Genomic DNA, 26311 nt, shown 5'->3' on the forward strand with positions numbered 1-26311 from the left:
TGGTGTCAATTCTGAACACTAGCTAGTACCCCCCTACTCCACCTATCTTTCCCTCATTATCTCTCTGTATATCTCTCTCTTTCCTAGCACCATTGTAATCACATCCACAACAACCTTAATGCATTATTTATTCATGTTTTGTGCATAATGTACGGCTGGGTGCGCTATGGATGCGAGGCAAGGTGCCTGCGATGGCAATAACCCCATCATGGAGGACCCTATAAATCAATACAGGGCTTTGTTTGTTTAAACGAGATTTACTAGGGTTCCGCTTGTTATGGATGAAGTATCAATAAAATAAGTGCCAAACGCCCCCCCCCCCCTTGATGAAGTTATCAGAGGAAGCTGTAGGTATTAAACCAGAACTATTATGCAGAGCCTGGTTTAGGGAGAGAAAGAGAGGCTCACAATGAGGCCCTTATCAGTATAATCTGGGATTTTCCCCCAGCCTTATGAATATTTATCTCCCCCATTACTACTGATGATGTTTCAATTGCAACTTGCACTGAACATGTGCAGGATGCCACATCTCCTCCTGCTTACAGTGGCTCTCAACGCGGAGAGAGACGTCGTTGTTGTCCATAGACCCAGACATCACTAGCCGCTTTATTTTCGGCATGATTTGGAATTAGTAAGGTCTGGTGGGTCTGATGATGAGAAACAAAACCACTTCTCATACATTTAGTCTCTCTGCAATACTGTATGCATGACATCACTGATTCTGATCCCAGACTTGTATCAATTCCAATGCCTGTTCTATTGGTGCTTGACATTGGTAGCAAATGCTGGACTTTAGTGCTACATAACAGGCCAATATTCCAGGCCCTTCCAGCTGTAGTGTCTGAAAGCCCACGGAGAAACCATTCATCCCAACGAGCTCTAAAGGCAAATGGAAGCTCATAAATAGAGATTTGACTGTATAGACTTTACATTTTATTGGCCAGGGAACCCTCTAACCCAGGGAGGCAGGAAAAGATGGAGAGAGAGGGGATGGAGAGTGAAAGAGAGAGAGAGAGAGAGAGAGAGAGAGAGAGAGAGAGAGAGAGAGAGAGAGAGAGAGAGAGAGAGAGAGAGTGAAGAGAAGGATGGAAAGATATAAAGAAAGTGGGAGAGGGAAGAAGAAATAGGATAGTAAGAATGAGGGACAAAGAGAGAGCGAGAGAGAGAGAGAGAGAGACAGAGAGAGAGAGGAGAGAGAGAGAGAGAGAGAGAGAGAGAGAGAGAGAGAGAGAGAGAGAGAGAGAGAGAGAGACAGAGAGAGAGAGACAGAGAGACAGAGAGCGAGAGGGAGAGAGAGAGAGAGAGAGAGAGAGAGAGAGAGAGAGAGAGAGAGAGAGAGAGAGAGAGAGAGAGAGAGAGAGAGACAGAGAGAGACAGAGAGAGAGAGAGCAGGGTCACATCTCTTGCTGTTATTCTAGTATGTGACATCTTCGCTTGTTTGCTGCTGCTCATTAACAAACAATACAGCTGTGAAATTGGTTTAATGACAAAGTAATAAAATTGCTATTCTGCTCACAGATGGCCCCAGGCACTGCATGATTCTGCCAGGCTTACACTGGTTGGCCGTGCGCATTCTGCTGCTTATTCATGAAAACGGCATCCTTCACTTTTTCTCTCTTCCCTCATGCTTTCTTTTTTAAACTGTCTACCTGCAAATGAAATAAATTAACCTCCTTCCCCCCTTGTATTCTCCATGAATTCTCTCTCATCCACTCTCTGTCACCCTTTTGCTCTCTGCTTGTGTGCGTATATCTCTCTTGCGTATATATCCCTCTAGTTCTCGCTCTTTCCAGCTCTTACCCCTGAACAGAAATTACCACCTTAAAATAAAAAGGAGTCTCGCCCACACAAAGGCAGTTCGACTTCATTTCAAACGCAGAGCCCTTGTTATTAAACAACCCACCAATAAAACCAAGCGATTGAGGAATAAAAGAGCCAAAAGGAGAAGAGAAGTACAAAGACACCCCCCTCCCCTCTCTTTCTCGCCCCCTCTCCCTCTCCCTCTTTCTCTCCCTCCCTCTCTTCCTTCCTTGCCTGGCTTCTTCTAGCACGGTGCCGTGTTCTGACATTTCTACAACTCTCTCTGGAAAGGATGGACTTAGTTACCCCCCAAAAAAGCTTCATTTTTCTATGATCAGCTGAACGTGCTTTTATTAAACAGCCCCCTGTTTTTCAGAACTCCCCTCTAACACAGAGGTGGGCACCTTTCTCACCCCGTGACCATGGCGTGGTGGGCGCACCGTGCCAGCCTACGACCCAATTTGGTCCTTCCTACCCAGACAGGTGGACACTGTGTTGTTAATCTCACCTAACCATCACAGTTGGCACTGCTACCCATTACACACAGAGGCAGACACAATGCCACACACATTAATCAGCTGTGAAAGCACTTACTGTACGCATGTCACGCTAATGCCTGAGTGTGAGAACCGTGTGTGTGTGGCACTTTAAATAGATATATGGGTGTGTCTGTGTGTGACTGAGCTAGCCTCTAGTCTCTCATTCAGCCACCCTTAGCAAAACCATTAACCAAATAAAACTGATACACGACACAAGAGGGATTCTGTTCTGGCAATAATAAAAACGTGTTTTTATCCTCCCAAACACGGAAAATTGCTTGACTAAAGTGGGATTAATATTACAGCTTTATCAAATGATCCTGGAGGAAGGGGGTGTTGGGGGGGGGTGAGGCACTTGGGATCCGACAACAGAGTCAATTCTGCTAATTAACTGCCAATTAGTGGTCCCTAAATGAGAGGATCATGGTGCCTGTGTTGGCAGTGCCGGTAAGCACACACACAAACACACGCAAGCAAGCACACACACAAACACACATACACCCACAATCCCCCCCCCCCACACACACACACACAGAGAGATAGAGATAGACATCCACCTGGCAGCTCCACACTCCAGCTGTATATTTAGATATCCAGGAGCACAAGATGGCCACCGTTGGGACTCCCAGTTCACAGCCAAAAAAAGGCCTGACATTTCCATCTGGGTCAAAGTTAAATGGATAACCAGCAACTTCAGTCAACTATCCCACCAATGCAGGAGAAAGAGAGGGTGAGAGAGGTTGAGGAAGAGAAACAGAGAGAGGAGAAGAGGGTGGAAAGGAACTCAAATGCCTCTCTGTAAAACCCCAAAATGCTTAGAGGAGTGAGAGGATATTAAAAACACAAGACGGTGTCGGGCCAATTTCATATTTTTACATTACATTTGGAAAATATTAGTTATTATTTAGCATTTCATAACAGCTCCTCACGCCAAGATGGAGGGTCGTAAAAAATGGTAAAAATCATAAAAGGCCCTCTTTCTAAGTGCCTCATTGGGCTTTCTCAAGGGGGAGGAAAAAGCTTGCAATAAGTGAATTAACAAAAGCTGGCCTTAGTCTTCTTTTCATCCACCAGACACCACTATAGACACATGTTGTGTATCCAGTTCATCCACACCACTAATAAGATGTTGCATGTGAATCTAAAGCAGCATATGGCTCTCTACTGTGAGTCCAAGTCTGAGGGAGAGAGGGGGATAGCATGCTGAGAAGGGAGCTCCACTGCAGTCAGGCTATATGCTAGCTAGCACACTAACTACAGTACAACATGCTTGACTACAGCGAGCAGAATGTGAGAATAAAAATTGAAACTTTGCTGATTCTGGCAGGATGGGGGGAAAAACGGCGTGGTGCGGTCCAAGACTGTGACATCACTCAACACTTTCTAGGGGTGCAGACCCCATATCCCCCCTCGAAAGCCCCCCGTATCACCTCACTTTGCCTCTCCTAGATCCTAGAGATACCATCAGCCTGACAATCTCCAGCCTTGGCATCAATGGGCACTTGGCGCCATGGTTTGCCAGATATCCATCTCCTTATCATGTGACCTGTGTTCTGACAGGGGCCAAAGGTTGTACCAGATCCGCCCCTGTGTGTCTTAATAACTCACTCATTGTATTCCTTTCTGTTGCTAATTAGAGCCTCTCTCTCTCTCTCTGTGTGTGTGTGTGTGTGTGTGTGTGTGTGTGTGTGTGTGTGTGTGTGTGTGTGTGTGTGTGTGTGTGTGTGTGTGTGTGTGTGTGTGTGTGTGTGTGTGTGTGTGTGTGTGTGTGTGTGTGTGTGTGTGTGTGTTTTCGCCAGTGACGAGTCGGAGAAGTAGAAATCATGTGTGGCTCAGTGCTCCAGTGCAATGACACTCAGTCATTATGGCCTCAGAGCCATGCTCTCTCTCTCTCTCTCTCTCTCTGTTTCTCTCTCTCTGACTCTCTCTATTTCTCACTCTCTCCTTCACTCTCTCTCTCTCTCTCTTTTCCATCTCTCTCCCTCTCTCTGACTCTCTCTATATTATATTACACTCGATCCCTCCGATGTCAACAACTACAGACCAGTATCCCTTCTTTCTTTTCTCTCCAAAACTCTTGAACGTGCTGTCCTTGGCCAGCTCTCCCGCTATCTCTCTCAGAATGACCTTCTTGATCCAAATCAGTCAGATTTCAAGACTAGTCATTCAACTGAGACTGCTCTTCTCTGTATCACGGAGGCGCTCCGCACCGCTAAAGCTAACTCTCTCTCCTCTGCTCTCATCCTTCTAGACCTATCGGCTGCCTTCGATACTGTGAACCATCAGATCCTCCTCTCCACCCTCTCCGAGTTGGGCATCTCCAGCGCGGCCCACGCTTGGATTGCGTCCTACCTGACAAGTCGCTCCTACCAGGTGGCGTGGCGAGAATCTGTCTCCTCACCACGCACTCTCACCACTGGTGTCCCCCAGGGCTCTGTTCTAGGCCCTCTCCTATTCTCGCTATACACCAAGTCACTTGGCTCTGTCATAACCTCACATGGTCTCTCCTATCATTGCTATGCAGACGACACACAATTAATCTTCTCCTTTCCCCCTTCTGATGACCAGGTGGCGAATCGCATCTCTGCATGTCTGGCAGACATATCAGTGTGGATGACGGATCACCACCTCAAGCTGAACCTCGGCAAGACGGAGCTGCTCTTCCTCCCGGGGAAGGACTGCCCGTTCCATGATCTCGCCATCACGGTTGACAATTCCATTGTGTCCTCCTCCCAGAGCGCTAAGAACCTTGGCGTGATCCTGGACAACACCCTGCCGTTCTCAACTAACATCAAGGCGGTGGCCCGTTCCTGTAGGTTCATGCTCTACAACATCCGCAGAGTACGACCCTGCCTCACACAGGAAGCGGCGCAGGTCCTAATCCAGGCACTTGTCATCTCCCGTCTGGATTACTGCAATTCGCTGTTGGCTGGGCTCCCTGCCTGTGCCATTAAACCCCTACAACTCATCCAGAACGCCGCAGCCCGTCTGGTGTTCAACTTTCCCAAGTTCTCTCACGTCACCCCGCTCCTCCGCTCTCTCCACTGGCTTCCAGTTGAAGCTCGCATCCGCTACAAGACCATGGTGCTTGCCTACGGAGCTGTGAGGGGAACGGCACCTCAGTACCTCCAGGCTCTGATCAGGCCCTACACCCAAACAAGGGCACTGCGTTCATCCACCTCTGGCCTGCTCGCCTCCCTACCACTGAGGAAGTACAGTTCCCGCTCAGCCCAGTCAAAACTGTTCGCTGCTCTGGCCCCCCAATGGTGGAACAAACTCCCTCACGATGCCAGGACAGCGGAGTCAATCACCACCTTCCGGAGACACCTGAAACCCCACCTCTTTAAGGAATACCTAGGATAGGATAAGTAATCCTTCTCACCCCCCCTTTAAGATTTAGATGCACTATTGTAAAGTGACTGTTCCACTGGATGTCATAAGGTGAATGCACCAATTTGTAAGTCGCTCTGGATAAGAGCGTCTGCTAAATGACTTAAATGTAAATGTAATATTCTCTCTCTCTCTCTCTCTCTCTCTCTCTCTCTCTCTCTCTCTCTCTCTCTCTCTCTCTCTCTCTCTCTCTCTCTCTCCCTCCCTCCCTCCCTCCCTCCCCCTCCCTCCCCCCCCTTTCTCCCTCTCTGTGCCATGGACATGTCCTTCCTGCCTGTGAGATGAGGGAATAATGAGGGTGTTGCTCTCTTCGGTCTTCTGTCATCGGAATCATCTTTCAATGGCTGAGTAATAACCCAGTGTGTGTGTGTGTGTGTGTGTGTGTGTGTGTGTGTGTGTGTGTGTGTGTGTGTGTGTGTGTGTGTGTGTGTGTGTGTGTGTGTGTGTGTGTGTGTGTGTGTGTGTGTGTGTGTGTGTGTGTGTGTGTGTGTGTGTGAGGGTAAATAATGGCAGGGCCAGTGTGTTGATGGTGGTGAGCGGGGGTATGTCATGCTGAGCCTGATGCTGAGACATGAAAGGATCCGGTCAAGCCCCATTTAGCCCAGATTGATAGAAGGACACAGAGCTGTTGCATTCTGCTCATAATGACAACTGCAGCTGGATTCTATATTGTGGATTCTTGCCTCCAGTCCCCGCGCTGTTCCAAGGCATCTCAACCTGAGCCAAGGCCTGCTGATTCACCTCCTCTGCTAGGCAGAACCTGTAGTCACGATCCTCACCCTCCTTTTCAATCTCAATCAAATGCTGCAATGTTTTCTGACCACTCTCCAATACCGTTAACATGATGCTAATCTCCAGACTCTAAGCAGAACAAACAAGGCACTAACTAATGGTAAACTAATGTTCCCACTACACTGTACACACAGTGTCTACTCTACAAACACAGAGGGTGCAGTGTCACTCTAACTACTAACACACACAGTGTATGAGGAACAATTAACCCCACCTCCTCCATTGCAAATCAGTGCAGTGACTAAGTGTACTTTAACTGGAACATTTTGTTCCATATTAGCAGCACTACGCTAATGGGGTGTTGGTGGTATAAGCAAACGGGTGAGGTTGCTAGCTAATGCAGGTGACACATATTTGCTACCAGCTAGCACTTAGCATAGTTTTAGCCTATTAGCTTGCAGGTCTAATACATTGTAAGGCCTTGTCTTTCTAGGGGTAGGGGGGGTACCCTTGGGACCCACCTATCCAGTTGTGGTGAGGGGCAGGTAAGTGTGCAGGGGGAAGTTAGGGAAGGGCTTAGCAGGGTGAGATGGAGAGAGAAGGAGATGTGCCGTCCATTGACACTACACAGAGCGCCCTTGTGCCCTCCTTGGGTAGCGATTGTGCCGGCGGACAAAGCCGTGATTCAGCACATTCTTACCCAAGGGAGAGAGCTGGAAACTGAAGACGGCAGTCGTCCCTCATTCTGCCTCTCTTTTCCCTCCCTGTGTCTATCTCTCTGTCGCGAGCCAATGACCCGGCAGCGCCCCAAATCAAAGGGAAGCAGCACACAATGCACTCACTCGGCCCGCCAGGAATTTCAGAGGCCTTTTTATTTCTGGCCCCATCAACAGGAATTTCATATGCTGAAATATCCTCTGTCATATCCTGGGTGGAAGGAGGAACCATCTCTTAGGCTCTTGGCCCTGTGAGGAAACGACACCAGTCCAGAGGGAGAGGGGCCTGTGAGGAAACGACACCAGTCCAGAGGGAGAGGGGCCTGTGAGGAAATGACACCAGTCCAGAGGGAGAGGGGCCTGTGAGGAAACGACACCAGTCCAGAGGGAGAGGGGCCTGTGGGCCGAGAGGATGGTGTCCAAACCAAAGGGATATTTCACTCTAACTCACCACACCGTCATGCCTGGTTATAAAAACAAAACATCCTATCTGTGGCTCATCTTTCGTGCCCCGTAAAACACCCAAAAACATGGTGGTGGCTCCCCTTGACCCACCTCTACTGCACAATGCCACCGGAGACATGCCCACAGATGTCCCTATAAGCCCCTCTTTATTTGTGGAAACATATTCCTGGTGTGTTTTTGTTAGCTAGCACAAATATATAAGTGTAACAAAGGCATTTTCAGCCTGTTTAGAAATGAATCGGTGACATTTGGTGTGAATGGGGTTTGGACATCAAGGCCTCCATGAATGGAGACACTATCTATCTGTCTCTCTCTGTCGCTATTTCTCTCTCTCTCTCTCGCTTGCTCTCATTCCTCTCAGGTTAGTAGACTATTTCTGCATTAATCACCATGACACAGGCAAGGCAACTCAATTTTCTGCTCCTGTAGGTAAGGAGCGTCTCGAAACAGCAGCACGGCGATGCATGAAACAGGCAAGCGGGGGCTAATCTTTGGTTACTGGTGTAATTGAAATGCTATCCACACTGTAGGGGGCATTAAAGTCTGATAACAGAGGTTCCTGTGGCCAATTTAAGTAGCTTGACTTCTGCTAAAAAAAAGGAGAGAGAGAGAGAGAGAGAGAGAGAGAGGGGAGAAAAAAATGGTCTGACAGATAAGGCAGACAAACTGAACTAATTCTCCAGGCATGTTTCTCATTGTGATCCAGGAAAAATGAGAAAATAAATGAATCATGGACCCAAAAAAATCTATTGACCCTCGGGTGTCTTGTCAGGCTGGGAGTGTGATAAACCTAAAAGCTTGCTTAATGTCGGCCCGCCTGTACCCGACAGATAGAGCACTTTGTAAATGAACCCGCTTTGATAAATATATTAAGGAAAGCTGTGAATAAAAGGCAGGGACTTCTCATTTGTAAATAGAACCCTCGCTACATGGAATTAGAATGATAAAATGGGGTTCCATGTAATTAAGTTTGTGTAAGACCTGAAATCCGTGCAAATACCTTCCCAGAATTCTGAAAGGAAGTTGTCAGTTCAATTAATCTGAACATCACCCCGAGAATGAACTGAACAAAATGAAGCCTCAGATAAAACCTGGCTAGTATTTGGATAAGTAATTCCTGTATCATTTCTTTGCTTCTGTGATCATTTGATTTAATCCACCACCCCCAGTTATATGCTAAGCCATCTACAAAGAGACTGCTGGCCAGGCCACCGAAACCTTAATCCACCATATAGCATGTGTAACATGGGGTGGGGGCGGCTGTCGGGTTTGGCTTGTGTGGCGGTCCTGGTGGTACTGGTAGTGGAAGTAAGGTGGCGGGGGTAGTGTATTCTGGTGGTATTGGAAGTAAGGTGGAGGGGTAGTGTATTCTGGTGGTATTCTTAGTGGAGGTAAGGTCGGGGGTAGTGTACTCTGGTGGTATTGGTAGTAGAGGTAACGGGGGGTAGTGTATTCTGGTGGTATTGGAAGTAAGGTGGGGGGTAGTGTATTCTGGTGGTATTGGAAGTAAGGTGGAGGGGTAGTGTATTCTGGTGGTATTCTTAGTGGAGGTAAGGTCGGGGGTAGTGTACTCTGGTGGTATTGGTAGTAGAGGTAACGGGGGTAGTGTATTCTGGTGGTATTGGTAGTAGAGGTAAGGTGGGGGGTAGTGTACTCTGGTGGTATTGGTAGTAGAGGTAAGGTGGGGGGTAGTGTACTCTGGTGGTATTGGTAGTAGAGGTAAGGTGGGGGGTAGTGTACTCTGGTGGTATTGGTAGTAGAGGTAAGGTGGGGGTAGTGTATTCTGGTGGTATTGGTAGTAGAGGTAAGGTGGGGGGTAGTGTACTCTGGTGGTACTGGTAGTAGAGGTAAGGTGGGGGGTAGTGTACTCTGGTGGTATTGGTAGTAGAGGTAAGGTGGGGGTAGTGTATTCTGGTGGTATTGGTAGTAGAGGTAAGGTGGGGGGTAGTGTACTCTGGTGGTATTGGTAGTAGAGGTAAGGTGGGGGGTAGTGTATTCTGGTGGTACTGGTAGTAGAGGTAAGGTGGGGGGTAGTGTATTCTGGTGGTACTGGTAGTAGAGGTAAGGTGGGGGGTAGTGTATTCTGGTGGCATTGGTAGTAGAGGTAAGGTGGGGGGTAGTGTATTCTGGTGGTATTGGTAGTAGAGGTAAGGTGGGTGGGTAGTGTATTCTGGTGGTATTGGTAGTAGAGGTAAGGTGGGGGGTAGTGTATTCTGGTGGTACTGGTAGTAGAGGTAAGGTGGGGGGGTAGTGTATTCTGGTGGTACTGGTAGTAGAGGTAAGGTGGGGGGTAGTGTATTCTGGTGGTACTGGTAGTAGAGGTAAGGTGGGGGGTAGTGTATTCTGGTGGTACTGGTAGTAGAGGTAAGGTGGGGGGTAGTGTATTCTGGTGGTATTGGTAGTAGAGGTAAGGTGGGGGGGTAGTGTATTCTGGTGGTATTGGTAGTAGAGGTAAGGTGGGGGGTGGTGTATTCTGGTGGTATTGGTAGTAGAGGTAAGGTGGGGGTAGTGTATTCTGGTGGTATTGGTAGTAGAGGTAAGGTGGGGGGTAGTGTATTCTGGTGGTATTGGTAGTAGAGGTAAGGTGGGGGGTAGTGTATTCTGGTGGTATTGGTAGTAGAGGTAAGGTGGGGGGTAGTGTATTCTGGTGGTATTGGTAGTAGAGGTAAGGTGGGGGGTAGTGTATTCTGGTGGTATTGGTAGTAGAGGTAAGGTGGGGGTAGTGTATTCTGGTGGTTTTGGTAGTAGAGGTAAGGTGGGGGGTAGTGTATTCTGTTGGTATTGGTAGTAGAGGTAAGTTGGGGGGGGTAGTGTATTCTGGTGGTATTGGTAGTAGAGGTAAGGTGGGGGGTAGTGTATTCTGGTGGTTTTGGTAGTAGAGGTAAGGTGGGGGTAGTGTATTCTGGTGGTATTGGTAGTAGAGGTAAGTTGGGGGGGGGGTTGTGTATTCTGGTGGTATTGGTAGTGGAGGTAAGGTGGGGGTGTAGTGTATTCTTGTGGTATTGGTAGTAGAGGTAAGGTGGGGGGTAGTGTATTCTGGTGGTATTGGTAGTAGAGGTAAGGTGGGGGGGTAGTGTATTCTGGTGGTATTGGTAGTAGAGGTCAGGTGGGGGTAGTGTATTCTGGTGGTATTGGTAGTAGAGGTAAGGTGGGGGGTAGTGTATTCTGGTGGTATTGGTAGTAGAGGTAAGGTGGGGGGGGTGGTGTATTCTGGTGGTATTGGTAGTAGATGTAAGGTGGGGGGTAGTGTATTCTGGTGTTATTGGTAGTAGAGGTAAGGTGGGGGTAGTGTATTCTGGTGGTATTGGTAGTAGAGGTAAGGTGGGGGGTAGTGTATTCTGGTGGTATTGGTAGTAGAGGTAAGGTGGGGGGTAGTGTATTCTGGTGGTATTGGTAGTAGAGGTAAGGTGGGGGGTAGTGTATTCTGGTGGTATTGGTAGTAGAGGTAAGGTGGGGGGTAGTGTATTCTGTTGGTATTGGTAGTAGAGGTAAGTTGGGGGGGGTAGTGTATTCTGGTGGTATTGGTAGTAGAGGTAAGGTGGGGGGTAGTGTATTCTGGTGGTTTTGGTAGTAGAGGTAAGGTGGGGGGTAGTGTATTCTGGTGGTATTGGTAGTAGAGGTAAGTTGGGGGGGGTTGTGTATTCTGGTGGTATTGGTAGTGGAGGTAAGGTGGGGGTGTAGTGTATTCTGGTGGTATTGGTAGTAGAGGTAAGGTGGGGGCTAGTGTATTCTAGTGGTATTGGTAGTAGAGGTAAGGTGGGGGTAGTGTATTCTGGTGGTATTGGTAGTAGAGGTACGGTGGGGGGTAGTGTATTCTGGTGGTATTGGTAGTAGAGGTCAGGTGGGGGGTTGTGTATTCTGGTGGTATTGGTAGTAGAGGTAAGGTGGGGGGTTGTGTATTCTGGTGGTATTGGTAGTAGAGGTCAGGTGGGGGGTAGTGTATTCTGCTGGTATTGGTAGTAGAGGTAAGTTGGGGGGGGTTGTGTATTCTGGTGGTATTGGTAGTGGAGGTAAGGTGGGGGTGTAGTGTATTCTGGTGGTATTGGTAGTAGAGGTAAGGTGGGGGGTTGTGTATTCTGGTGGTATTGGTAGTAGAGGTAAGGTGGGGGGTAGTGTATTCTGGTGGTATTGGTAGTAGAGGTAAGGTGGGGGGTTGTGTATTCTGGTGGTATTGGTAGTAGAGGTAAGGTGGGGGGTAGTGTATTCTGGTGGTATTGGTAGTAGAGGTAAGGTGGGGGTAGTGTATTCTGGTGGTATTGGTAGTAGAGGTCAGGTGGGGGGTTGTGTATTCTGGTGGTATTGGTAGTAGAGGTAAGGTGGGGGGTAGTGTATTCTGGTGGTATTGGTAGTAGAGGTAAGGTGGGGGGTTGTGTATTCTGGTGGTATTGGTAGTAGAGGTAAGGTGGGGGGTAGTGTATTCTGGTGGTATTGGTAGTAGAGGTAAGGTGGGGGTAGTGTATTCTGGTGGTATTGGTAGTAGAGGTAAGGGGGGGGGTTGTGTATTCTGGTGGTATTGGTAGTAGAGGTAAGGTGGGGGTTGTGTATTCTGGTGGTATTGGTAGTAGAGGTAAGGTGGGGGTAGTGTATTCTGGTGGTATTGGTAGTAGAGGTAAGGTGGGGGGGTAGTGTATTCTGGTGGTATTGGTAGTAGAGGTAAGGTGGGGGTAGTGTATTCTGGTGGTATTGGTAGTAGAGGTAAGGTGGGGGGTAGTGTATTCTGGTGGTATTGGTAGTAGAGGTAAGGTGGGGGGTAGTGTATTCTGGTGGTATTGGTAGTAGAGGTAAGGTGGGGGGGTTGTGTATTCTGGTGGTATTGGTAGTAGAGGTAAGGTGGGGGGTTGTGTATTCTGGTGGTATTGGTAGTAGAGGTAAGGTGGGGGGTTGTGTATTCTGGTGGTATTGGTAGTAGAGGTAAGGTGGGGGGTTGTGTATTCTGGTGGTATTGGTAGTAGAGGTAAGGTGGGGGGTAGTGTATTCTGGTGGTATTGGTAGTAGAGGTAAGGTGGGGGGTTGTGTATTCTGGTGGTATTGGTAGTAGAGGTAAGGTGGGGGGTTGTGTATTCTGGTGGTATTGGTAGTAGAGGTAAGGTGGGGGTAGTGTATTCTGGTGGTATTGGTAGTAGAGGTAAGGTGGGGGTTGTGTATTCTGGTGGTATTGGTAGTAGAGGTCAGGTGGGGGGTTGTGTATTCTGGTGGTATTGGTAGTAGAGGTAAGGTGGGGGGTTGTGTATTCTGGTGGTATTGGTAGTAGAGGTAAGGTGGGGGGTAGTGTATTCTGGTGGTATTGGTAGTAGAAGTAAGGTGGGGGGTAATGTATTCTGGTGGTATTGGTAGTAGAGGTAAGGTGGGGGGTAGTGTATTCTGGTGGTATTGGTAGTAGAGGTAAGGTGGGGGTAGTGTATTCTGGTGGTATTGGTAGTAGAGGTAAGGTGGGGGTAGTGTATTCTGGTGGTATTGGTAGTAGAGGTAAGGTGGGGGGTAGTGTATTCTGGTGGTATTGGTAGTAGAGGTAAGGTGGGGGGTAGTGTATTCTGGTGGTATTGGTAGTAGAGGTAAGGTGGGGGTAGTGTATTCTGGTGGTATTGGTAGTAGAGGTAAGGTGGGGGGTTGTGTATTCTGGTGGTATTGGTAGTAGAGGTCAGGTGGGGGGTTGTGTATTCTGGTGGTATTGGTAGTAGAGGTAAGGTGGGGGTTGTGTATTCTGGTGGTATTGGTAGTAGAGGTAAGGTGGGGGGTAGTGTATTCTGGTGGTATTGGTAGTAGAAGTAAGGTGGGGGTAATGTATTCTGGTGGTATTGGTAGTAGAGGTAAGGTGGGGGGTAGTGTATTCTGGTGGTATTGGTAGTAGAGGTAAGGTGGGGGTAGTGTATTCTGGTGGTATTGGTAGTAGAGGTAAGGTGGGGGGTAGTGTATTCTGGTGGTATTGGTAGTAGAGGTAAGGTGGGGGGTAGTGTATTCTGGTGGTATTGGTAGTAGAGGTAAGGTGGGGGGTAGTGTATTCTGGTGGTATTGGTAGTAGAGGTAAGGTGGGGGGTAGTGTATTCTGGTGGTATTGGTAGTAGAGGTCAGGTGGGGGGTTGTGTATTCTGGTGGTATTGGTAGTAGAGGTAAGGTGGGGGGTAGTGTATTCTGGTGGTATTGGTAGTAGAGGTAAGGTGGGGGGTTGTGTATTCTGGTGGTATTGGTAGTAGAGGTAAGGTGGGGGGTTGTGTATTCTGGTGGTATTGGTAGTAGAGGTCAGGTGGGGGGTTGTGTATTCTGGTGGTATTGGTAGTAGAGGTAAGGTGGGGGGGTAGTGTATTCTGGTGGTATTGGTAGTAGAGGTAAGGTGGGGGGGTTGTGTATTCTGGTGGTATTGGTAGTAGAGGTAAGGTGGGGGGTTGTGTATTCTGGTGGTATTGGTAGTAGAGGTCAGGTGGGGGGGGTAGTGTATTCTGGTGGTATTGGTAGTAGAGGTAAGGTGGGGGGTTGTGTATTCTGGTGGTATTGGTAGTAGAGGTCAGGTGGGGGTAGTGTATTCTGGTGGTATTGGTAGTAGAGGTCAGGTGGGGGGTTGTGTATTCTGGTGGTATTGGTAGTAGAGGTCAGGTGGGGGGTTGTGTATTCTGGTGGTATTGGTAGTAGAGGTCAGGTGGGGGGTAGTGTATTCTGGTGGTATTGGTAGTAGAGGTAAGGTGGGGGGTTGTGTATTCTGGTGGTATTGGTAGTAGAGGTAAGGTGGGGGGTAGTGTATTCTGGTGGTATTGGTAGTAGAGGTAAGGTGGGGGGTTGTGTATTCTGGTGGTATTGGTAGTAGAGGTAAGGTGGGGGGTTGTGTATTCTGGTGGTATTGGTAGTAGAGGTCAGGTGGGGGGTAGTGTATTCTGGGTGGTATTGGTAGTAGAGGTAGTAGGTGGGGGGTTGTGTATTCTGGTGGTATTGGTAGTAGAGGTCAGGTGGGGGGGTTGTGTATTCTGGTGGTATTGGTAGTAGAGGTCAGGTGGGGGGTTGTGTATTCTGGTGGTATTGGTAGTAGAGGTCAGGTGGGGGTAGTGTATTCTGGTGGTATTGGTAGTAGAGGTCAGGTGGGGGGTAGTGTATTCTGGTGGTATTGGTAGTAGAGGTCAGGTGGGGGGGTAGTGTATTCTGGTGGTATTGGTAGTAGAGGTCAGGTGGGGGTAGTGTATTCTGGTGGTATTGGTAGTAGAGGTCAGGTGGGGGGTAGTGTATTCTGGTGGTATTGGTAGTAGAGGTCAGGTGGGGGGTTGTGTATTCTGGTGGTATTGGTAGTAGAGGTAAGGTGGGGGGTTGTGTATTCTGGTGGTATTGGTAGTAGAGGTAAGGTGGGGGGTTGTGTATTCTGGTGGTATTGGTAGTAGAGGTAAGGTGGGGGGTAGTGTATTCTGGTGGTACTGGTAGTAGAGGTCAGGTGGGGGGTAGTGTATTCTGGTGGTATTGGTAGTAGAGGTAAGGTGGGGGGTAGTGTATTCTGGTGGTATTGGTAGTAGAGGTAAGGTGGGGGGTTGTGTATTCTGGTGGTATTGGTAGTAGAGGTAAGGTGGGGGGTAGTGTATTCTGGTGGTATTGGTAGTAGAGGTAAGGTGGGGGGTTGTGTATTCTGGTGGTATTGGTAGTAGAGGTAAGGTGGGGGGGGGTAGTGTATTCTGGTGGTACTGGTAGTAGAGGTCAGGTGGGGGGTAGTGTATTCTGGTGGTATTGGTAGTAGAGGTAAGGTGGGGGGTAGTGTATTCTGGTGGTATTGGTAGTAGAGGTAAGGTGGGGGGTTGTGTATTCTGGTGGTATTGGTAGTAGAGGTAAGGTGGGGGGTAGTGTATTCTGGTGGTATTGGTAGTAGAGGTAAGGTGGGGGGTTGTGTATTCTGGTGGTATTGGTAGTAGAGGTCAGGTGGGGGGTTGTGTATTCTGGTGGTATTGGTAGTAGAGGTCAGGTGGGGGGTTGTGTATTCTGGTGGTATTGGTAGTAGAGGTCAGGTGGGGGTTGTGTATTCTGGTGGTATTGGTAGTAGAGGTAAGGTGGGGGGTTGTGTATTCTGGTGGTATTGGTAGTAGAGGTCAGGTGGGGGTAGTGTATTCTGGTGGTATTGGTAGTAGAGGTCAGGTGGGGGGTTGTGTATTCTGGTGGTATTGGTAGTAGAGGTCAGGTGGGGGGTTGTGTATTCTGGTGGTATTGGTAGTAGAGGTCAGGTGGGGGGTTGTGTATTCTGGTGGTATTGGTAGTAGAGGTAAGGTGGGGGGTAGTGTATTCTGGTGGTATTGGTAGTAGAGGTAAGGTGGGGGGTAGTGTATTCTGGTGGTATTGGTAGTAGAGGTCAGGTGGGGGGTTGTGTATTCTGGTGGTATTGGTAGTAGAGGTCAGGTGGGGGGTTGTGTATTCTGGTGGTATTGGTAGTAGAGGTCAGGTGGGGGGTTGTGTATTCTGGTGGTATTGGTAGTAGAGGTCTGGTGGTATTGGTGGGGGGGGGGGGTTGTGTATTCTGGTGGTATTGGTAGTAGAGGTCAGGTGGGGGGTTGTGTATTCTGGTGGTATTGGTAGTAGAGGTCAGGTGGGGGGGTTGTGTATTCTGGTGGTATTGGTAGTAGAGGTCAGGTGGGGGGTTGTGTATTCTGGTGGTATTGGTAGTAGAGGTCAGGTGGGGGGTTGTGTATTCTGGTGGTATTGGTAGTAGAGGTCAGGTGGGGGGTTGTGTATTCTGGTGGTATTGGTAGTAGAGGTAGTAGGTGGGGGGGTTGTGTATTCTGGTGGTATTGGTAGTAGAGGTCAGGTGGGGGGTTGTGTATTCTGGTGGTATTGGTAGTAGAGGTCAGGTGGGGGGTTGTGTATTCTGGTGGTATTGGTAGTAGAGGTCAGGTGGGGGGTTGTGTATTCTGGTGGTATTGGTAGTAGAGGTCAGGTGGGGGGTAGTGTATTCTGGTGGTATTGGTAGTAGAGGTCAGGTGGGGGGGTAGTGTATTCTGGTGGTATTGGTAGTAGAGGTCAGGTGGGGGGTTGTGTATTCTGGTGGTATTGGTAGTAGAGGTCAGGTGGGGGTTGTGTATTCTGGTGGTATTGGTAGTAGAGGTCAGGTGGGGGGTTGTGTATTCTGGTGGTATTGGTAGTAGAGGTCAGGTGGGGGGGTTGTGTATTCTGGTGGTATTGGTAGTAGTAGGTCAGGTGGGGGGTTGTGTATTCTGGTGGTATTGGTAGTAGAGGTCAGGTGGGGGGTTGTGTATTCTGGTGGTATTGGTAGTAGAGGTCAGGTGGGGGGTTGTGTATTCTGGTGGTATTGGTAGTAGAGGTCAGGTGGGGGGTTGTGTATTCTGGTGGTATTGGTAGTAGAGGTCAGGTGGGGGGGTGTGTATTCTGGTGGTATTGGTAGTAGAGGTCAGGTGGGGGGTTGTGTATTCTGGTGGTATTGGTAGTAGAGGTCAGGTGGGGGGGTTGTGTATGATCTCTCCTTTTTTCTTTAACCATATCAAAGTGAATATATGTATATCAAACAGCAGAGACCGGTGACTTAATGCTAAACACTTTGTAGATTAAAGCCGTAACATCCTGATAGCTCGCATTCAGGGATGCCACAGAGGTAGTGTGTGTGTGTGTTTGTATGTGTGTGTGTGTGTCTGTATCTGTCTGTGTGTGAGTATGTGTGTGTTAGGAGGGGGGAGTGTACATAAACGGTTTTCACACTTTAGGAGTCTTAGCCGTCTTGGCTGCCGAGTGGGAAGAGGGAGGAAAAGGCTTTTGAAAATGAAAGGCAGAGCGATGCTGGTGGCAGAGATAGGATATGAAGACTTGACTCACCAGTTGTTTACTTGTAAGATGGTGAGGCCTGTGTCTTGGGCTAGCTGCTTTTTCTGTTCTTCAGAAGGGTACGGGTGCTACAAGAGAAAGACAGAGAGATAGACGAGATGGGTTTTCTTTGTACAACGAGATGAACATAAATATTAATGTAGCACATAACACAGAAAAAGAGAGAGAGATGTTGGATGTTGTATCTCCCAGTCAGTACAGGTGCATTACATTCTGTGTGTTCTGGTATAACATGTATTGTTTAGGTGAATACTATACATTCCCATGAGCTACACCCAACCTGCCCCTCCCTATGTATAGACATTACATACAAAGCAAACGTAAACACCCACATATGAACACACACACACACTAACTGCACAAATCAGTGCAAACTTGTGAAGAGTTGTGGCCAAACAAGTTTGTCAAAACTGACGACTGTGATAACCCTTCCCCATCCCCTCCCACACACACACACACACACACACACACTGACAATACTCAAACACACACACACACACACACACACACACACACACACACACACACACACACACACACACACACACACACACACACACACACACACACACACACACACACACACACAAGACTCAAACACACACACACACAAACACACACACACACACACACACACACACACACACACACACACACAGCCTCTCTCCCCTCAATCTCCAGTATCTTAGAGTGCCTTTTGTAATACAATATAACACAATGAGTGGGTGAAGATCTGACTATATTCATTTCTTCCCTGAATGTCTGAAGGAAAAATATGCTACTGGGATGTGTGTTTCACAGAGAGTTGTTGAAAGCAGCACCTGAGAGCAACAGAACAGGGTGCTAGGAAATGTCTCTTCTCTCTTGCCAACACTTCTACCTGCAAATGTAATTCTCCGAGTGGAGCTGCAATGATACTATCTGTGTTAGTTTCAATATAGCAAATATGAGATGATATAAATGACAGACCTTGGACCTGTTGTGTCTGTCTCCCTGCTCTCGCTACAACAGTGATCGCTGGTGACAGATGTCTTTAAGGGACAGATTGGGCTATGCGTTTCATTCAGCCACTACACACACATGAAACACACACACATACATGTATGCATGGCATGCACGCACACACAGGGGTGTAAAAGGAGACACCTTAATCCTACACATTTTTGGGATGGATTGAAAATCCATCGACACCCGCTTTACCCTCTCCCACCCCTCCTCCCTCTCCCACCCCTCCTCCCTCCCTCTCTCACCCCTCCTCCCTCCTTCTCCCACCCCTCCTCCCTCCCTCTCCCACCCCTCCTCCCTCCTTCTCCCACCCCTCCTCCCTCCCTCTCTCACCCCTCCTCCCTCCTTCTCCCACCCCTCCTCCCTCCCTCCCCCCCTCCTCCCTCCCTCTCTCACCCCTCCTCCCTCCTTCTCCCACCCCTCCTCCCTCCCTCTCCCACCCCTCCTCCCTCCTTCTCTCACCCCTCCTCCCTCTCCCACCCCTCCTCCCTCTCCCACCCCTCCTCCCTCTCCCACCCCTCCTCCCTCCCTCTCTCACCCCTCCTCCTTCTCCCACCCCTCCTCCCTCTCCCACCCCTCCTCCCTCTCTCACCCCTCCTCCTTCTCCCACCCCTCCTCCCTCTCCCACCCCTCCTCCCTCTCCCACCCCTCCTCCCTCTCTCACCCCTCCTCCTTCTCCCACCCCTCCTCCCTCTCCCACCCCTCCTCCCTCCCTCTCTCACCCCTCCTCCCTCCTTCTCCCACCCCTCCTCCCTCCCTCTCCCACCACTCCTCCCTCCTTCTCCCACCCCTCCTCCCTCCCTCTCTCACCCCTCCTCCCTCCTTCTCCCACCCCTCCTCCCACCCCTCCTCCCTCCTTCTCCCACCCCTCCTCCCTCCCTCTCCCACCCCCTCCCTCCCTCCCCCTCTCCCACCCCTCCTCCTTCCCTCTCCCACCCCTCCTCCTTCCCTCTCCCACCCCTCCTCCCTCCCTCTCCCACCCCTACTCCCTCTCCCACCCCTCCTCCCTCCTTCTCCCACCCCTCCTCCCTCCCTCTCCCACCCCTCCTCCCTCCCTCTCCCACCCCTCCTCCCTCCCTCTCCCACCCCTCCTCCCTCCCTCTCCCACCCCTCCTCCTTCCCTCTCCCACCCCTCCTCTCTCCCTCTCCCACCCCTACTCCCTCTCCCACAACAACCTTTACTTTGTTTCTTCCACCAGACCGGTTCAGGAAATTAATATGACAGCAACTTCTAGCAATGTCAGTTTGACCCTATACTTATATATCAATATAACATTACTTCAAAATGGAATTGTTGCTCAATAACCATTTCCTAATTTACAGCTACAACAATATACACAATATAATAGATCTTGTTCTATCCTCTCAGTAGAACAAAACACTAGAACATTTCTTCAGGTAACATTGTCTGTCTCAATTTGCCCATTTGAATTAAATGAAAGAAGAGAAAACATTTGAGGAATGTGCTCAATAACAAACAGGGCTGGGATTGGACAAATAATGAACCCAGGCTGCAAGGAGGATTCATCTGATTTCTACTTGTGTATGTAGTCCCTTTTAATATGCTAAAATCATTAACAAAGAAAGATGATAATGCTTACATAGAAATACATTGTTTGATTGCCAGGTGCTGACATTACCTTGGCTGAGTCAGTCAGGGCTTTTTTCTGTGTGTGTGTGTGTGTGTGTGTTTCCACCTTTATGTTTGTTTTTTCCCTTTCATCCCTGCACAACAGCATGTAATAAGAGTAGGGACCTTTCCTCCCTCTGCCTCCACTCTCAGTTTGCCTGGCTTTTTCACATTAGCAATGACCTCGGCCACACACACACACACACACACACACACACACACTAATGGGGAGCGGCGGTGAGGAGAGCAGACAGGGCCAGATTGGAAATGGGAGTGGGTCATTTACATTGTATTAAGGTTTCCTCAGCCTCTCGGGCTCAGACCCCGTCATCAATCGCCCCACTGTCAGCCCGGGCCGGGTGATAAATACAGCGGGCCGTGTCACGCCGTGACCAGCAGAACCACGTAATAAATGGTTTTGAACAAACAAAAAAGATACCTCATCAAGGAGAGTGGGGATGTTAAAGCCCCTTGCTGCAAAAAGCTCTGAGTAAGGAGATTCACTCTGACCACATAGGCACAACACTAAAAAATCCTATTCCTCCACCAGACCCCCCGCCTCACATACACTATACTCTCTCACACACACACACACACACACGCACACTCGCACACGCACGCACGCACGCGCACACACGCGCACACACACACACACACACACACACACACACACACACACACACACACACACACACACACACACACACACACACACACACACACACACACACACACACACACACACACACACACACACACACACACACACACACTGTGTCTTACAGTTTACAGCCACCCTCCCTATTCATTCTTCCAGATCCCCTCCTCCTCCCTCTCTCTTGTTCCCTACTGTTTTGATGACTGAGAGACTGCAGGCCACCCACACGTTAACGTTGTGGCAGCTTTCCTTTAAGGCTCTGAAAATCACGGCCACACAAAATGGAGAGTCTAGGAGGTAATAAAGGCTGGGGTGTAGAGCAATGCTGTGTACACACAACCCAGAGAACTAGGCCATCATCGTAGGCTAGCTGTTACATGGCCACAGCAGCCATGAAATTTGAGAAAGGGTATTTATCCTTCTGAGCAACCTCATCAAGTTAATTGCCTCCGCAAAAAAATATACGACAGTAAATCACCAATGTCAAAGAACAAATATGAAAACTCGAGATAGATATCCTCTGAGTGAGAGACAAATGTGTTAAGTCGAAAATAATAAATCATTCAGTTTTTTTGATTGGTGATTGGTTTTCTCTTTCCTAAGATGTCCGCCCACCGTCAGAAGTGTGTGTGTGTGACATGATTTCTTAATGGATGGAACACAAACCAAACCCAAAGAGATCAAAGAGGTTATTGAAAATCTCCCTCAGCTAGCTTTGAATGGAATCAATGGAGCGAGTTACAAACACCAAAACCAATATCCTGAAAATGTAAACCGCACCATCCAGTCTATAAATAATTAGGCCTAGAAATGAGCGCTGCATTTTATTTCCCAACACAGCGCGGGGCCGGCCTCCTGCAATGGAAACAGCTCTGTTAATTACGCAGAAGCACGTTAATGGCACAAGCATGAGCTGCACCACCATGCTCCTGTAATTTCTACTATCTGACCCACAGATACACCCAGCAGTACACACACACACACACAAACACACACATACAAACAATTCACACTCGTGATGAGGTGGATCGTGTTCTGCCAGACTGAGACCTTGTGCGTGTGTGTGTGTGTGTGTGTGTGTCGGCTCTGTTGGCCAGATTACAGGGTGTGAAGCTCTCTGTGCTCTCTGATAGTGCTGAATGTAATGGCCCCTGTGGTTGCTGCACATTACAGCTGAGCTAGACTTCCATCATCCCTGTCACTCCTCCTGCAGACCCACCCATTGAAATCTACTGGATGTATTTGCTATGTATCAAATGTATATACAGTACAGTGTTAATCCCCACAACACACTGCCCCCTATACATCCCCAGCCTTTACCCTGTCCTCTCACCCGCACCCCTTCACCCCCATCCCTTCACTCTGAGCCTACTGCAGACCCTAGCTAATGGATGACATCATCAGCGGCAGGGCCAGTGTGACATGGTGACATCATCAGCGGCAGGGCCAGTGTGACATGGTGACATCATCAGCGGCAGGGCCAGTGTGACATGGTGACATCATCAGCGGCAGGGCCAGTGTGACATGGTGACATCATCAGCGGCAGGGCCAGTGTGACATGGTGACATCATCAGCGGCAGGGCCAGTGTGACATGGTGACATCATCAGCGGCAGGGCCAGTGTGACATGGTGACATCATCAGCGGCAGGGCCAGTGTGACATGGTGACATCATCAGCGGCAGGGCCAGTGTGACATGGTGACATCATCAGCGGCAGGGCCAGTGTGACATGGTGACATCATCAGCGGCAGGGCCAGTGTGACATGGTGACATCACTAGTGTGAATTGTTTGTATTTTGTGTGTTTGTATGTGTGTGTGTGTGTGTGTACTGCAGGGTGTACCAGGCCACAGAGTCGCGGTGTCCTGCAAACCCATTCCATGCTAATGAATCCCTCCCAGGAAATCACAGCCCATTGGCTGTTTACCCCTGATGCCATGGCAACACACCACCAACCATTTGTTTGTTTCTCTGCATTGTGTTGATTGGTGTGATTTTGTCCCATCCTTGTCACTATAGGCTTATTAAAACAATATATCTTTCCAATCTTTATTTCAACAATATTTAATAACAACGCCACTTAGCAAACTGACGTGATAACTGTCTAAGTGTCAAATATTTTTGACAGTATTGCTTATTGTGTTGATAGGGTTTGGTGGGCCCATATTGCAATCATGTGTGTGTGGATCTTCTATAGTGCTCTATGCAGCAATGTATTATTCAAATGTAGGATTTCATATATTTTCCAAATTGATTGCAATCTTATTTGTGTTTTAATCAAAGTGACAATAATAATATTCACAGTCTAAATAAAGATAATAAAATAAATCCATGACATTTTAATATGCATTCTGCATAGAGTTGGAGTAAGATTACCACATTTTAAATATAAATATGCCATTATTAATATTATGACAGATATGACTTTTATGACAAATGACAATGATATTGAATAGACGGAGGCATTCCATATACACTGAGTGTACAAAACATTAAGAACACCTGTTCTTTCCATGACATAGACTGACCAGGTGAAAGTCATGATCCCTTATTGATGTCACTTGTTAAAGTGGCAATATGTAGCATTTTGGGCGTCCCAACCAAATTCACATAGAAATTAGAGTTATAGATCTATCATTCTACTTGAAAGCATGTGCAACTCAATATTAGGAAGGTGTTCCTAATGTTTGGTATACTGAGTGTAGATCTGATAGATATGGCATACATATATCCAATTTGACAATTTGAAGTTACCACTCATAGTTTGATTACTATGCACCGTAGCAAGTTTTCTTTTGTGATGGGAATGCATTTCATCATGAAAGCCATTTCCTTGAATTGTTGAATTTAGTTCATCAGCCTGGAGTCTTACAAAGTCAAATGGACTGACAATTGACAATATAATAATTGTTACATTCTAGCTATTTCATTATAGTCCATTTTTACTTATAAGACTGAAATATAGGTCTATATTTTGTGAAACCTTGCTTGTTGTTGAAACTCAAAGACATGTTTTTGGCGGCTGTGTACTTCTTTCCTCTCCTCCGCTCTTCCTGTGTCTGTGTGTCTTTGTGTGGGGGATTTTAGGTGGGTGGAGGGGGTTGGAGGGGGGGTTAGTGTTTGTTTTATTTTCCTGGGGACTAAGCTTCTTCCTGACAACAGGGAGAAAACAGGCAAGAATGCCACATGACTCAATGACTCAACCTCTGTTGCTTTTAAACTGTCTGACACTATGCCAGACAAGCAGACGCACACAAACACACAAACACGCATGCATGCACACATTCTCACACAACCATCCAGCAGGAATCCAGACCCCATCCATTCCCTATACACATACACCATAGCCTCTGCTCTATACCAGCCATACATACCACTGTATTCCATTCTATAGGTTACAGTCTGCTACAGTCTTAACTCAACTCAGCTCAACAATCGCTGGCTGGCCTCCTGCATTGGGTTCCCTGCCCCCAGCCAGTCAGCCCATTTGCTCTATACCATCCATTTATGTTCACTGGAGATGGTGCAAGTTTCTAGAGCAGCTACTCCAGAATACCCCCACACCTGCCAAGCAAACTGTTGCCCTTGGGAGGGAGGGAGGGAGGGAGGGAGCGGGGGGAGGGAGGTTGGGTGGGAGGGAAGGTGGGGGGCAGATGAGCAAACAGAGGTGCTGTGGCTCATGGTAATGGCCTACACCCAGCAGCCAATCAGAGGAGAGAGAGTTTTACGATGTACTGTACTGTATATCTCCTGATGATAGCATCCTTCTTATCAACTACGTAAGGAACGATCCGCTGTGGGAAAGGTGTGTGGTGTTACCAAAGACTTGAACAGAATATGGGGAGCAGGTGGATGGAGTGGTTGGGGAGACCCTTGTATCTGTGGGGACAAATGGCTCACATGGTTGTGTGTGTGGTTTTCCAGACTCTTGTCTCAGATGTGGCGCTCAGCCATAGAGACGGGCCTATTTAATCATCTGATCAAGTGCATGGCTTCTCTTTCCACCACACGGCCGCCCCATCGCTTTTAGGGGGAGGAATACGATCCCCCCCCATCCTTTCAGAGGGGGCCTGGTCTCTCTCTATTTCTCCCTCTCTCCCCCTCTTTCCCTTTCTCCGTCTCTCCCTCCGTATCGACGGCCCCGGCGGCTATCCTCCCCACACTCAACACCAGCCAGTCTGGCCTCCTCTTCTCTCTTCTCTCCTCTCTTCTCTCCTCCTTTGAAATGTTCCGCTCACACTTTAAGCCGGGTCCTACAGGGCAGGAATTTTGCCTGCTTTTTCAGACCAGGCTCTTTCTGCTGCTTTGTTGTTGGTAACTGGCTGCTGTGGGGCACCGGAGCTCAGAGCTTGCCTGATGTCAACACTCAGGCACACTTTGTACTGCCCCATGAAAACTTCATCAATGGCTTTACATGGCTAAATTCAATTCACAGTCAATTTTCATGAAAAAGTCATGGGTTTCTATTGCGTTTAACACTCAAACTGCTAAAGCAGTCATTTGGCTGGTCATAAATACCCCCCTACATCCTTGACTTTTCCTAAATAAGTCTATATAACACTGTCATTGTTAGAATCTTAATTTCACAAACAGAATTAGAGTTATAACCAGTTTTAGGCCGGGGTAGGCCGGGGTAGGGCATCATTGTAAATAAGAATTTGTTCATAACTGACTTGCCTAGTTAAATAAAGGTTAAATAAAAACATACAAATAAAATAGGAGGGAATGTCATTATTTGATTGGTTTTCCCCCCTCTGCTCTGCTCATTCTCCTGACAGTAGGGCCTGCTCCACTCATTCTCCTGACAGTAGGGCCTGCTCCACTCATTCTCCTGACAGTAGGGCCTGCTCCGCTCATTCTCCTGACAGTAGGGCCTGCTCCGCTCATTCTCCTGACAGTAGGGCCTGCTCCGCTCATTCTCCTGACAGTAGGGCCTGCTCCGCTCATTCTCCTGACCTGACAGTAGGGCCTGCTCTGCCGCTCATTCTCCTGACAGTAGGGCCTGCTCTGCTCATTCTCCTGACAGTAGGGCCTGCTCTGCTCATTCTCCTGACAGTCATTCTCCTGACAGTAGGGCCTGCTCCGCTCATTCTCCTGACAGTAGGGCCTGCTCCTCCTGACAGTAGGGCCTGCTCTGCTCATTCTCCTGACAGTAGGGCCTGCTCCACTCATTCTCCTGACAGTAGGGCCTGCTCCGCTCATTCTCCTGACAGTAGGGCCTGCTCCGCTCATTCTCCTGACAGTAGGGCCTGCTCCGCTCATTCTCCTGACAGTAGGGCCTGCTCCGCTCATTCTCCTGACAGTAGGGCCTGCTCTGCTCATTCTCCTGACAGTAGGGCCTGCTCCGCTCATTCTCCTGACAGTAGGGCCTGCTCTGCTCATTCTCCTGACAGTAGGGCCTGCTCCGCTCATTCTCCTGACAGTAGGGCCTGCTCCGCTCATTCTCCTGACAGTTCTCATTCTCCTGACAGTAGGGCCTGCTCCGCTCATTCTCCTGACAGTAGGGCCTGCTCCACTCACAGTAGGGCCTGCTCCGCTCATTCTCCTGACAGTAGGGCCTGCTCCACTCATTCTCCTGACAGTAGGGCC

General features: G+C 48.6%; 1 protein-coding gene across 4 annotated transcripts in view; it reads right to left on the reverse strand.

The window, feature by feature from the left end:
• Positions 1-26311, reverse strand: part of LOC124046590 (homeobox protein Meis2) — a 133877-nt gene that overhangs the window by 26873 nt on the left and 80693 nt on the right. For all 4 annotated transcript variants that reach the window (XM_046367127.1, XM_046367126.1, XM_046367129.1 and 1 more), the window contains exon 9: positions 17423-17499. In XM_046367127.1, coding sequence (XP_046223083.1) covers positions 17423-17499 — 77 coding nt within the window. The remainder of the gene's footprint in view (positions 1-17422; positions 17500-26311) is intronic.

The sequence above is a fragment of the Oncorhynchus gorbuscha genome, linkage group LG10, assembly GCF_021184085.1.
Source record: "Oncorhynchus gorbuscha isolate QuinsamMale2020 ecotype Even-year linkage group LG10, OgorEven_v1.0, whole genome shotgun sequence".
In the NCBI taxonomy this organism is placed as follows: Eukaryota; Metazoa; Chordata; class Actinopteri; order Salmoniformes; family Salmonidae; genus Oncorhynchus; species Oncorhynchus gorbuscha.